Below are 14068 nucleotides of genomic sequence, written 5' to 3' on the forward strand. Positions count from 1 at the left end.
CAATTCCTGTAGCAAACTAGTAAGGGATAAGTGAGAAATTTGACCTTCCACTTTTAGTGGTCATTTGTCCTACTTATATGATAGTTTTTTGTATGTATGAAGTATTTTTTCTTATTAGAAGCTGCAATATGAAATGAAACCACAGATATAATATGTATAGTATATGTTACATATATAATAATATATCATAATCCACCTCCAATTCATCCTACTTTGTAATGCCAAATTATTTTCCACTTTTAAGTTTACTTTCATTTTGAGGAAAAGAAAGTCCTTGCTTCAATACCATTTGCTTCTCTCAGTTTTGATTACTGTCTGAAATTACTACTGACATAGTGATTAAAAGCTAAAATTAATTCTTCGTACTCTCTTTCAGGTGCTCTAATTTAAACTACTTGAGTTTAAGAAATTGTGAATATTTGACTGACTTAGGAATTGAACATATTGTATACATCTTTTCCTTGGTATCGGTAGATCTCTCTGGAACAAACATCTCTAATGAGGTAAAGAAAATTTTCAAATTAGTTCAATGACTTTTATTGTTTTCAGCAATATAATCATTTTTCATTTTGTAAACAAGGAAGAGAACATCAATTGTTTTTATTTCCTAAATTATTGGGTTATAAAAGGTAAGATTAGGAATATTGTTTCTGGAATAGTGATAGTTGAGGTTATTTGTAAATCAATGGTCTTGTTTCTCTGCTATAAAATGGTAAACTCAGTATTTTGAGCAAAGTCCTGACAGGTTGGAATGTTACATGATAGATCTGAAATCTGTTTCATTATAGAAGTTTGGTAATGTGGAAATAATATATTCCAGTTGGCTTATGTATGTTTTTCTTATGGACTGAACATTCAGTAAGACTAGCTGAATGTCTTAAGATCTCACTCTTTAGTTCAAAACTAAAGTCTAAAAATGGCCTCATCAAATCTACAAAAGGATACATTTTATTTATTCATTTTAAATTTTATATTTTCTTTTTTATTTCAATTTGCCAACATATAAACACCCAGTGTTCATCGCATCATTTTAAGGAACTGATTTCTGGGGTACTTGGGTGCTGCAGTCAGTTAAGTGTTGGACTCTTGGTTTGGCTCAGCTTGTGATCTCTGGGTCCTGAGATGGAGTCGCTTGTCAGGGTCTGTGTTCAGAACATAGTGTGCCTGGGACTCTCTCTCCTTCTCCCTCTGCCCCTCCCCCATGCTCTCTCTCTCTCTCTAAAATAAATAAATAAATCTTAAAAAAAAAAAAAGAAAGAAACTCATTTCCTGCAAACGGCTGATATACATGAGAGTTGAAACTGAGTTCACATTCATCCTATCATTCCAGCACTGCCCCACTTACTAATCAAAAGGAAGATAAACCTGGAAAGATTTGCCAGGTTTCAAAAAGACTTTAATGGGCTGTAGTTAGAAAAGGAATGCATTGGCTTCTTTTGAAAATCAGTGCATTGGGATGCCTGAGTGGCTCAGTGGTTAGGCATCTGCCTTTGGCTCAGGGCATGGTCCTGGGGTATGGGATCAAGTCTCACACTGGGCTCCCTGCATGGAGCTTGCTTCTCTCTCTGCCTGTGTCTCTGCCTTTCTCTGTCTCTCATGAATAAATAAATAAAATATTAAAAAGAAAATCAGCGCATTGGAATGAATATAGGAAGACAATAGAGGTGACGATCTCCTATCTGCTTGCTAAATCCCTATTTATCCCTCAAGCTCATCAAATATCACCTGTGAGACCACAGCCCCAGCACATCCTTTAACATGACCTATTTCTCTTCATTTCTCACTGCATTACTGATATCTGTGCTGTGTCCATTCTTTCCTGACATTTAGTGGGCTCAGTTAGATGTAAGACTGTACCTGTTTATTGGTCTTGGTTCTTTCCTTTATCTAAGAGTGAATTTTGATTCAGTCTCCATTCTGCTAGATGATTTCCTCTCCCTTTCCTTGGTAGTGTCATCTATGTATGGTACCAGTGGGGTGGGGGCATGTAGTCAACTCATTATGATGGAGGCAAGTCTGATCTTGTTAATGTTGTCTTCTGTCCAAGCTGAAATCCACTGGGATGTCTGTGCTTTCCTGTTTAGTTAGATCCCTGATGTGTCTTCCTTGTCCCAGTTCCAAAGTTCCTTTAAGTCTTCAGGCTCCTTTGTCATATATGCCTTGCTCTGAGCCCCTCTGGGTCATGCTGGGGGAATCTGAGGCTGTTTTAGGTCCGTAGTCCTAGACATGCCCTGCAGACATTTTCCTGCTCTTACCTCTGGGTGCATTTGCCTTCAGGCCCAAGCCTCACCCTTCTTTCACCCAGCCACAGAGTGGCTGAGTCATGTCCTTGTGAGGAATTTGTGAGCAGTTGGAGGTTAAGAAGGGGAAGAGGCCAGAGTTTACCTCCACCTTTCTTTTCATCTTCACCATCAACTACATTTCCTTTATAATCTTCTCCGTCCAATCAGGCCTCCTGTGGTTCCAGCTTTCTTGGTGACCTTGGCCCCTGGGGTCTAAAAACATCATCTCTTCTCATTGGTCTTCCTGCGTAGGGGGAGTAGTGGCTTCCTGTGGCTGCTCGTGTCTCTAGATTTGTCATCCTATTTGGCTTCTTAGTTTCTCTGCCACAAATGTAGCCATTCCCTGTCACAATGAAATGTCCTCAGTTTTATGCAGAGTTATTTCTGTTTTCTTCTTTAGATCTTAGCTGATACAACAGCAAGCACAGGAAACCTCTGATGCCTTCTTGCTTTTCACAACCCTACCAGGGAAAGGTAGAATGGACTCCCATTCACTAGTCCCCAAACCTATCAGGAGGTTCCAACCTTCTCTCCAGATAGAGTCCAGGGAGGTCTAGAACAGGGCCCTGAATGATGGATCCCCCAGCACTTCATTCTTTGCTTCCCTCTAGCTCCCCCCTCTCCTACTCTTTCCTCCCACCTCCTCTCCCCTTCCCTGCTCCCTCCCTTCTCTTATCCTTCCCCTTCTGTTCCTCTCCCTTGTTCTCTGTTTTGCTCTTCTTCTTTTCTCTTGACATAGACTATCTAATCTAGGAATAGGAAAAATGTTCCAACTGATTATATGGTTTGAAAAATATTATGTCTCAAGTCTTTCATGATTTCAAATTTAAAGCTTAAAGACCTATTTTTTTATTCTCCTGTGTTCTTCTGTAAAAACCTTTCCTGACACATAGATGTCCAGCTGTTGTTAGAAGGGTCATGAGGTAACAAGAGGTAGAGGATCAAAGCACAGTATAAAACACATCAAAATATGATCCCACCAGAGCACTCATCACAAGCCCAGAGTGTCTGGTGAACATTTGTGGAATAAAAGCAGGGAAACTTAAATGCTTTATCCTACTTTTTAGCATTTGGGGAAAGCTCAGTTTTTATTTTCAAAGACCATATATTAAAGTTTTATCTACTGAGGACAAGTTAAAAACTTAGGATATAGCCTCAAGTCCCATTCACATTTTTTTTTCTTGTAAAGAATATACACAATCTGAGAGAGCTCTAAATGGATATCTATGGGAGAATGGTAGTTACGTTCTGCTAAAACATTGAAAAATAAGTCCTCTGCAGGTTGTTGTTTTCTTCCTCCAAATTGGTTAAATTCTGATCTAAAAGGCAGATGATTGACAATGCAGTACTACAACAGCTGTGGAAGCTAATTTCAAACAGTCAAAATAAAATGAGTCAGCTCAGATATCAATTTGGGCAGCTAAACCCCAGTCTGGATTGTAGGTCTGATGAAGTGCAAATCTGACTAGAGACTTAACATTTGGGATTTAAACTCTGGAATGTTGCAGATATTCACAAGGGATCAAATGTGACCACTTGTGCCTATGGGGAAAAAAGTTTCTTACATTTTTTAATGATTACGTTCACTCTCAGTTCTTTTAAATAATGAGTTTTCAGTTAGAATCATACTACTCATTTAGTTAACAAATCTGTGTTCTGACTACTTCATACTCAGTGCTGGGGATGCTGGAATGAAGAAAACAGACATGGCTCCTCAGGCGTGGGGCAAGTGGTTACAAACCATGGTGGATGTGGGAAATAACATTGCTCAGAGTCAGAGAAGACCTTTTCCAAGAGAGAAAGAGGGGTATGCGCTGAGCCAAAGAAACACCTGAATAAACACCTAAATAAATAGAGGTTTAAAAGTATGGTGGCCTCAAGGAAATCTGCACATTTGGGTATGGCTTGATCATGAGGAGAATGGTGAGAGATGATACTTAAGAAACAGAGAGACTTAAAAAAAAAGAAAAAAGAAAAAAAAAGAAACAGAGAGACTAGCTCATGATGGGTGTGGAAGCCACATCGAGGAATTTGTTCTCTGCCCTTTTGGCAACAGAGGGACATTCAGTATTGTCAACTACGCTGTAATAAGGTCAAATAGACATGTTTTAAAGATGACTCTATCTGCTGGATAGATATAGGAATAATAGATGAATAGTTCATAAACTAGATGAACTAAAGCAGTAATCCAGTTATGAGCATCCGCATTAAGGCTAGAGGGAGGGAGACGGTAATAGGGCTGGAGCAAAGTCTGCAGATTTGGGAGGCACTGAGGAAAAAGAATCAACAGGAGATAGAAACAGACTGTGGGGATAAAGAAGAGAGTTAGGGAATCAAGGATGATGCCAGATTTTTGGCTTGAGCATCTGTATAAATGGTGGTGTCCCTTACTGAACTATGTCCTTTCCACAGTGGGAGGAGCAGGTTTGGTGTTTATTTGAGTCACCTGTAAGACAGCTTTATAGAGTTGTAGAGAGCTCAGAAAATACTCAGAGAAATCACCGAAATTCACTCCTCAGAGGTAGAAAGAGCTTTTTAGGTTTGCAGAGGGTGAAGCAGTGTTGCATTCTGAAAATCATGGAAACTCACGAGGAAGTTAATCAGCAAAAGCAAAAACGCGTATAGTCAGAAACTTAGATATTTAAGTGAGAAAGCTAATTTAAATGGGGGAGGAAAGAGGAGAACACAGTTATTTCAAACTGTATACATATAATAATTAGAAAACAGTGAATAATGCATCATCCATGAATAAAAGTTCAAGAAGTTTAAGAAGTTATGTTTAAGAAGTTATCTGGTAATTACATTTCAGAGAATGAGGAAATACATCAGTTTTCCTCTTCCGATATAAAGAGGACAGGGTTTACTAGTGAAAGAAATAGCTTACTAATGTGATGGTGTAACTTTTTTTTAAAAGACTTATTTATTTATTTTAGAGAGAATGAGTCGGGGGGAGGGTGGGCAGATGGAGAGAAAGAGAGAGACAGAAACTCAGCAGACTCCACACTGCCTGGAGCCTCATGGGGGCTCCATGCAGGGCTCCATGCGGGGCTGGATCTCACAACCTGGAGATCAGACCTGAGCCAAAACCAAGAGTGGAATGCCCAACTGACTATGCCACCCAGGCACCCCTACTCAGATGGTATCTTAAAGTATCTGTAAAAGTCTTTAATCTCCTATAGCTTTTTTTAATGTCTAATTAAATAGGATGTTAATAATTCCCTGGAGGATTGTTTGAATATGAGGTTGTATCTCCATGTATGTGGGAAAATATTTTCTTCTAGTTAAGGAGAATTAGCACCTACCGAGGCCACATACCCACAGTTAGTTCAGTCCACTGCTTTCGTTGTCTTAGTCACTGCCATGTTTGCTGTTAAAAGGAAAAATGAGTCAGAGCAATGTTCCAGACAGTGTGCTTAAACAGAGGTTTTGGACTCTTTCATTTGCCTGATGTTCGAAATCTTTAATTATGAGTACCATATCTTGAGTGCCTGTATATGGGAAGTCTCCTGGAGCCCCCTCACTAGGATGTGAGATCCAGGAAGACTCTGTTTTCTTTATTGCTGTTTTCCCTGAACCCTTGGGGTAGTAGACACTTGATAAATACTCACTGAAGGAACAAATGCTGAGCTATAGGGTTACCAAATGTGAACAGCATCTGTTCTCTGCAGTCCAGTTTGGAAGGGTAAGTAAGGGTAATTTAAATATGGTGTGACAAGTATAGTGTTGGAAGAAGAGAGGAAGGGGACTCTTAGCTCAGCCTGCTCTGTATGCAAGCATGCGAATGAACTCTATGAACAAGGGACTCTAGGTAGCTTGATATGACTAAAATATACTATGAAAAGGAGATGTCACTGAGGAATTCCATACTGTGCCAAGGAGCTTGGACTTGAACCAGTGGATGACGAGCCAGCACTTAGTAGGGAAGTCACAATCGTAGTTAGCTTCCCATTTTAGATAGATTATTTGAGTTGTTCCCTGGGGGACAGATTGGAGGAGAGAAAGACTAAAGGCAGGGAGCCCAGTGGGAGGTCTTTTAGTAGCTAAAGAAACACATGATGAATTTGTGAACCAGGTAGAGGCCAGAGATAGTAAGAAAGGAACATACCTTTGGACATGCCACTGAAAGAACTTGCAGATTGATTAGTTGTGGGAGATCAGGACCTGGCATGAAGGTGGAAGGATACTGATGATTCCAAAAATCTGACTTGGGGTAGCTGACAGTCCTCCCTTGAAAAAGAGAGATATTGAGGGCAAGCTGATTTCACTTTTATCAGACATAGAGTGTATAGCACGTTCAGCCAAAGGTGTGGGAGAGACATCTTGAAGGGAGATTCATAGGAGTCATTAGCATGGAGATGTGAATGTGGCCAAGATCCTCAGAGAGTGTGGGGAGCGAAGAGAAATGTGCACCCAGGAAGAACACAATAGAATACCAATATTTAAGGAGTGGGAATAAGATGAATCCATAAAGGAGAAAAAAGAAAGAAGGTGAGAAAGATTGTAAGAGAACCAGGTGAGTGTAGTCATGTGAGGAGGACTGAGGAATATCCAACAGTGTCTAATAAAACATGGAAGCTAAGTCAGGGAAGGACTAAAATTTGAAAGAATATTTACTATTAATTAAACAGATCCCTGCCTACCCTTCCAATATCTCAAGCTCCTCCTCTCCTCATTTCCTCTCCTTCAGCCCCACTGCCTTTTTGTAGCTCCGCAAACAAGTCAAAATCTTTCCTACCTCAGGACCTTTATACATGTTGCACTTTCTGCCTGGGATGTGCCTCCTTCTCTTCTTCACGCGCCTAAGTAGGGAGATGCTGACCAAGTAAACCCTGATGATCGTAACATAGTGAAAACATCTTGGCATAAGAGAATAGTGCCTTGTTAAATTTTTTGAAATAATTTTATAATAAACACTGGTCCTGCTCTCCATAATTATAAAAAAATCATACTTCTTGGGATCCCTGGGTGTGTTTCTCATGAATAAATAAATAAAATTTTTTAAAAAAATCACACTTCTCAGTCTAGATCACTCCAAGACAGTATCAATGGGTTTTATTTTATTGATGCATTCTTTCTTAAGAAAACATAAATCACAGGGTGACACTAATGTCTCTCGACGTTTTTTCTCAATAGGTAAGAATTCTCTAGTTCCTTTTTTTTTTCTAGTTCCTAATATACCATATCTTATTTCTGTCACACTATAGCATAGTTCCCCAGAGAAGTGTTATCTATTTAGATGGCCTCACAGTAATAATACCTCTTGAACACGGGTAGGATGCAAAATATTTTCAAATTGAATTGAAAAAAATTCCGATTGAATGTTGGCATATGGTTTCCATGTTAATTGTAATTGTATATGTTATAAAGTGTAGTCTAAAATCTCTTCTCTCTAGGGATCCCTGGGTGGCGCAGCGGTTTGGCGCCTGCCTTTGGCTCAGGGCACGATCCTGGAGACCCGGGATCGAATCCCATGTCGGGCTCCCAGTGCATGGAGCCTGCTTCTCCCTCTGCCTCTGTCTCTGCCTCTCTCTCTGTGTGTGTGTGACGATCATAAATAAAAAAATAAATAAATAAAATCTCTTCTCTCTATCCCTCTGCCTCCTCTCCATCCCTGCTGCCACTGCCATAGTTCAAGCACTATTTCTCCTTACTAACTTCTTGCCTTAAGTGGCACTGGTCTCCAAACTGTTCTCCACTCAACTGCAGTGTGATCCTTCAGCATGCAAATTGGAGCCTATTGCTTCCTTGCTCATATTTCTTCAAAAGCTCCACATTTGCTTTCAGTTTAAAGTCTAACCAATCTAGTGGAGAGGTCCAATCTCTTCCTGAGGTGGCCCTACCTACCTCTACCACTTCACCCCCACCGGACGTCTACTTTTCATCTTGAACTCCACAGACACAGAACTGACTCTCCTGTAGCTCCTCAAACATGTCATGCTCTCCTTGCTTTCCCACCTCTGAAAATTATTCTGTCTGAAACACCCTCTCCCTTTGTCCACCTAGTATATTCTTGCTTATCCCAAAAGTTTCAACTGTGTGAAGCTCTCCTGGAACTCCTGGGCAGACTTAGGATCTCTCTGTCTTATTTCTACTGTCCTTTACAATGCCCCCACAAAAGCCATTTGCTCATTATATTTTAATATTTATTCCACACCTGTCTCCCTACAATACTGTAAGCCTCCTGATGGTAAAGGCTGGGAAGCCTAGCATAATGCCTAGTACCTAGGGGCATGTAAAATATTTGTGAGTCAATGATTGAGTGAATGAATGAATTTTGCACCATTTCTTTCCTCTTACCCAAACACTCCAGGCTTCTTTAAATTCCACGTTTTCTCAGCTATGTTGTGAGTTGGAGTAGGAGTGCTTACAGCTGCATGTCTTAATCTGGTGATACACTTTCAAGAGACCACCCATCTGCATGGAACACACACATAAATAAGGCCTGAGGCTTAGTGAAGCATAACCTCTAAAGCAGGAAATATATGAAATCACTTGGGATTCAATACATAGAAAGAATGAGAATTAAAAGGAAACAGGGAAACTCAGAGGCAAATGGGCTTGCCTTGGATTTTCAAAAGCATAGAACAAGCAGTCCGCCCTGGTTATATGCTTATATATGGAGTTTGACTTCTTCTTAGTCCTTTCCAGGCCCTTCTCCTAGCTAGTGGCCTTATATGACTCTGTTGATACCATCATGAGAATAGTGATTTTCCTTACAGAGGCTACAGGACAATTGTCTCCTGTTGCCAGCAAAATGCCTACTGGAAACGTTGCAAAAGGAGAATCTTTGATGCCAGAACCCTCCCCTTGACCTCCATTAGATAGAAGGCAAGCAGTCTCAAGGCCAGATGCTCTATTTCTAGGTAACAAAGATGCTGATTTTCTTTCTCTCCATATATATAGAGAGGACGTATTTCTGTGTGTTGACCAAAGCCTGCTTTCCTTTAGATCTATAGGTCAGTAAATTAGATATAATGGTTAATACATTAAAAAATATGATTACAAAATTCATACTAACAATCAAATGAGGAGAAATAAATAATAATAGATAAAACAGATAGATAAAATAGATTAAAAATTGAGAAAAAGAAAGCTAAATTATTTTTATAAAATTGTAATTGCGGGATCCCTGGGTGGCTCAGCAGTTTAGCGCCTGCCTTCGGCCCAAGACGTGATCCTGGAGACCCGGGATGGAGTCCCATATCGGGCTCCCTGCAGGGAGCCTGCTTCTCCCTTTGCCTGTGTCTCTGCCTCTCTCTCTCCCTGTGCCTCTCATGAAGAAATAAATAAAATCTTAATAAAATAAAATTGTAATTGCTAACCATAGAATAAGAGGAAAATCACTTGTGAGGTTAAAATACATTCTGAAGGACTTTGCACAAGATAGCGTTATCAGTGATTTTAGAAAGAGGATGTGCTAATTGAGATAAAACATATTTCCAAGTATAAGTTTTGTTACTTATCTCTAAAAGAATGTGGCAAGCAGCACCAAACAGAACAAATCTTTCAGAAAGGAACATATGAAATATAAGCACTGGTTCACATAATTATGAAGGGAAATAGATTCTATCCAAGAATTTTGAGAGTATGCCAGCAAGATAAAATTGGCTCCACAAAAACAGATAGTTTTACAGACTACTCATTCATTCACAAATATTTTTTCATTGCCAATTGTGTATTAAACACCATGCAAGGTTCTGGGAGTACTAAATTTACAGACATAGATCTGGTCACAAGGTACAGTCTAGTGGCAAAACCGTAACAACAAGAGTGACAACACTACTTGGTTAAAAGTTACCAAAAGCATAAGTTCAAAGTGTGCCTTCACATCTTGTCTGATATCACCACACTATGATATCTTGGGCCAGTTACTTAACCTTTCTGTGCCTTCATTTCCCTGTCTTTAAAACACTGTTTATAATATACTTTCCTCATAGTGTTGTGAAGAGTAAACGAGATAACAAATGTAAGCTGCCTAACATAGTTCCTGGCACATGGTAAACACTCAATGGATCTTAGCAATGATTTATTCAAATTATGGCATAGGAGGTATATTTGTTGTGAAGAAGATTTATGTATATATATAAATATATATGGGTACATATGCTATATCTTGGCAGCATGGATAAGTTGAAAAGTGAGTGCTTATGTCTCTCTTGTCTATTTGTGGAGAAGTCAGGGGACACTTTTCAGCTTTGGAGGTGAGGCTGAAGGTTTCAGTAGGTGTTTGTAGGTAAAGACAGACATTCTCAGTGGAGGAGGAAGCAGGTGGCAAGACGTGGAGACATGAGAGAGGGTTATGTGTTGGGGGACCCACAGCTGATTTTGTGTTGTCATAGCATGGCCCAAGGAGATAGGGGATGAGGCTGGAGAAAGGTGGAGGGTAGAATGTGACTGGCCTTGAGTGCTCTGCGAGGTGATTCAGACTATGTGCTATATGCAATGGAGCCACTGCAGAACTCGGAGTGGAACTCGTACAGCTAGAAATGAGGTTTTGATGGTGGTGGTGGAATGGATATGTACAAGAGATATTTAGGAAGTAGTTAGGTAGGGCTTGGTGATTGATTGGCTGGATACGGAGAGTAGAGGGGATGGGGGGAAACCGACAATGCCCAGGTTTTTACTAGATCAACTGCAGACATGGTGGTTCTGTTAACCAGAAATAGAGCCTAAGAGAGAGATTAGGACTCGGAAACAAGATGCTGAATTCCATTTTAGACATGTTTGGTTCCAGTACTAGGACACAACTCTCTACACTATGGGCCCCTTCTATTCTGAGTGGCAAGAAGAAGACATAACCATTTGACTTTTGGAATCACCATTTTTGTTTTGTTTCATTTTGTTCCTCAGTATGTCTGGCAAGGGATCATAGGAACTAGGTATATTCCAATTCAACCATTAACTGAAAGCAGAAAATTTACTGAAAAGCAGAAGATTTTCAACAGCCTCTCCCAAGTTCTGTCCCTTCTATCACAATTTACATTTCATTTTTATCCTCAAAAAAGGGGGTGGGGCAGCAAGAAAGGAGGCTTCTTGTTTGCTGTCAGGGATCTTTTATTCTTTTTTGATTTCTTATGACCTAAACTTCTAATAATTACATCAAAGTTCTCAGTTATTCTAGACTCCTGAGTACCTCATTGCATCTTATTTCATTGAATGTGTTTTCTAATATCCTTCAAATATCAAATATCCTAAGTTGCATAGGTCACATTTATAGGTTTCCCAGCCAGGGAAATCTAGGACCTATAAAGAGAATCATAAAAGTTGCAAAACTCAAAGAGCAAGGTACTTAAAATCAAAGAAAAGTCCATCATGAGCCGTTCACCTTCAGCCAGACTCCCTACTGAGGAACCCATTAAAACTTTGTGGTTTCCAGCTTGAATGCTAGTGCTCTGAAAGTAACAATACTGATTTTGAGGTGCTTATGGCACACCCAAGCATCTAATTATCAATTAGGAAAGATCTGGAGCTCGGGAAAGGGATCTGGGCTAGATATAAAGATGGTTGATGTAGTTGAAGGCACAGATGAGCTAGAAGAAGAAAAGAGGTCAAGTTCAAGCCTCCAGGAAACACCAGTATTTATTGGGTGGACCTGAGAGATGAACCCACAAAAGAAACTGAAAATAAACATCTAGAGAAGTAAGTTAGGAAGGAGTTCAGACTAGTATCGAGGGAATGAAGGGAGGTGGTGTTTCAAAATGCAGGAGACTGTCAGCAAGGGCAAATTTCACACGTGCCTCAAGTAATATTAAGATAGGGACATATTAATTTTTATAAAACAAAATTGCTCATCCATGTATATGGTTGTACATGGGCACATCGAAAGCTTAGTATGGGGACGCCTGGGTGGCTCAGCAGTTGAGCTTCTGCCTTCAACCCAGGACATGATCCTGGAGACCCGGGATCGAGTCCCACATCAGGCTCCCTGCATGGAGCCTGCTTCTCCCTCTGCCTGTGTCTCTGCCTCTCTCTCTGTGTCTCTCATGAATAAATAAATAAAAATCTTAAAAAAAAAAAAAAAGAAAAGAAAAAAGCTTAGCATTTTGGTTGAATATTGGTGCTTTATGCTATTATAGTTTGTTTGGGACAGACAGTAAACTACCCAAAACTCTTGTGGGTCTGTGTAAAGGAATTAAGCACGGTGCTAATGTTTTATATAATTCATTGTAGATGTACAAAAAGACTTACTAATGAACACACTTTGTTTTTCCAAATTATTCTAAATTATTTTTCACAAACAGTGAGAAAGTTCACACGTTTATTCCACTCATTTTCTTTGTCCTTTTCTTCTTTCTTTTGATATGTAATTAGCTGGGTCCTACTATATTTAAAGCAGCAATCCTAGGTTTGAGTGTAAAAACAAGAATAAGACAAGAAGTCTGCCTTGAAGTGGTTATAAATATTTTCCCCCACCAATTTTTCTCTTCTTTTGAACTGGACATTTTGTTTTTTTGACTACTTGCTTTCCCTATGGGTTGTAGCAATTTTTTTTAATTTTTATTTATTTATGATAGGCCCACAGTGAGAGAGAGAGAGAGAGGCAGAGACACAGGCAGAGGGAGAAGCAGGCTCCATGCACCGGGAGCCTGACGTGGGATTCGATCCCGGGTCTCCAGGATCGCGCCCTGGGCCAAAGGCAGGCGCTAAACCGCTGCGCCACCCAGGGATTCCTGTAGCAAATTTTTTTATTGCTATCAGCAATAAAATAAACATGGAAGCCTTACACTAATTTACCAATATTGCCTGTTTTAACTTCACAAAAATATCTAGCAATTAAAACTTTATTGTTATTTGAATTTGCATTTAAAAAATTCTCGTAATAATTTTGTCCTAGATCTGCTGATTATCACTACAATTGTATTTCATCTTACATGAATTTTCTGTTGAAATTCTTTACATACTCATACATTGGGGTCTCAATACTTCTGCCAATTTGTTGGAATTGCCTCTAATAGTGTATTATTAATCATTTGTCATATTTTCATATTTTCTCCATATCTTTACAATGGCTTATCTCACTACTGTGGAAGAGAGATTTTAGTATTTTAATTTGAAAGCCTACAAGCGGGATCCCTGGGTGGCGCAGCGGTTTGGCGCCTGCCCTTGGCCCAGGGCGCGATCCTGGAGACCCGGGATCGAGTCCCATGTCGGGCTCCCGGTGCATGGAGCCTGCTTCTCCCTCTGCCTGTGTCTCTGCCTCTCTCTCTCTCTCTGTGTGTGACTATCATAAATAAATAAAAATTTAAAAAAAAAAGAAAGCCTACTAGCTACTGCTTATAAAGTATAGTCAAGAAAAATGAATTAAAAGTTGAACAAACTATGCAATCTTATGTAGATTTTACTAAGAAATTGTTTCTTTACTCATGCAGGAGAGATTATAAAGTTTATTAGATTATTTACTCTTCTGGTGTGCCTGTATTAAAGTGTCGACAGTTTCAAACTGAAACATACTAAAAATACAGATGATTTGTAGCAATGTGGCTGTCAGATAAGTTACATTGTATTTTATTCTAATGTTAATACTCCTAGACCATCTTTCTAAACTTTTTCTAAAAACACAGTGTCTCAGAAAAGAGCCAAGTTCAGGTTTTAAAGAATAAATTTATTTTCAGAATGTTAAACTTTGTTTCATAAAGTTGCATCCATATCAGTTTCATTTATAAAACATGTTTCATTTGTTTTTAAATTATGATCAAATGTCTTAAAATAAGGCAAAATATTGGTGTCTTTGTTTTCCTCAGTGTGTTGTCTTTTGCCAATAAATAATATAATCACACCAACCAAAA

General features: G+C 39.3%; 1 protein-coding gene across 1 annotated transcript in view; it reads left to right on the top strand.

Moving 5' to 3' along the window:
• The window catches only part of FBXL13 (F-box and leucine rich repeat protein 13), a 204839-nt gene that overhangs the window by 145180 nt on the left and 45591 nt on the right, over positions 1 to 14068 (top strand). Inside the window, exon 17 of the mRNA XM_055301082.1 lies at positions 377 to 503. Within this exon, the coding sequence (XP_055157057.1) occupies positions 377 to 503 (127 nt within the window). The remainder of the gene's footprint in view (positions 1 to 376; positions 504 to 14068) is intronic.

The sequence above is a fragment of the Nyctereutes procyonoides genome, unplaced genomic scaffold, assembly GCF_905146905.1.
Source record: "Nyctereutes procyonoides isolate TBG_1078 unplaced genomic scaffold, NYPRO_anot_genome, whole genome shotgun sequence".
Lineage (NCBI taxonomy): Eukaryota > Metazoa > Chordata > Mammalia > Carnivora > Canidae > Nyctereutes > Nyctereutes procyonoides.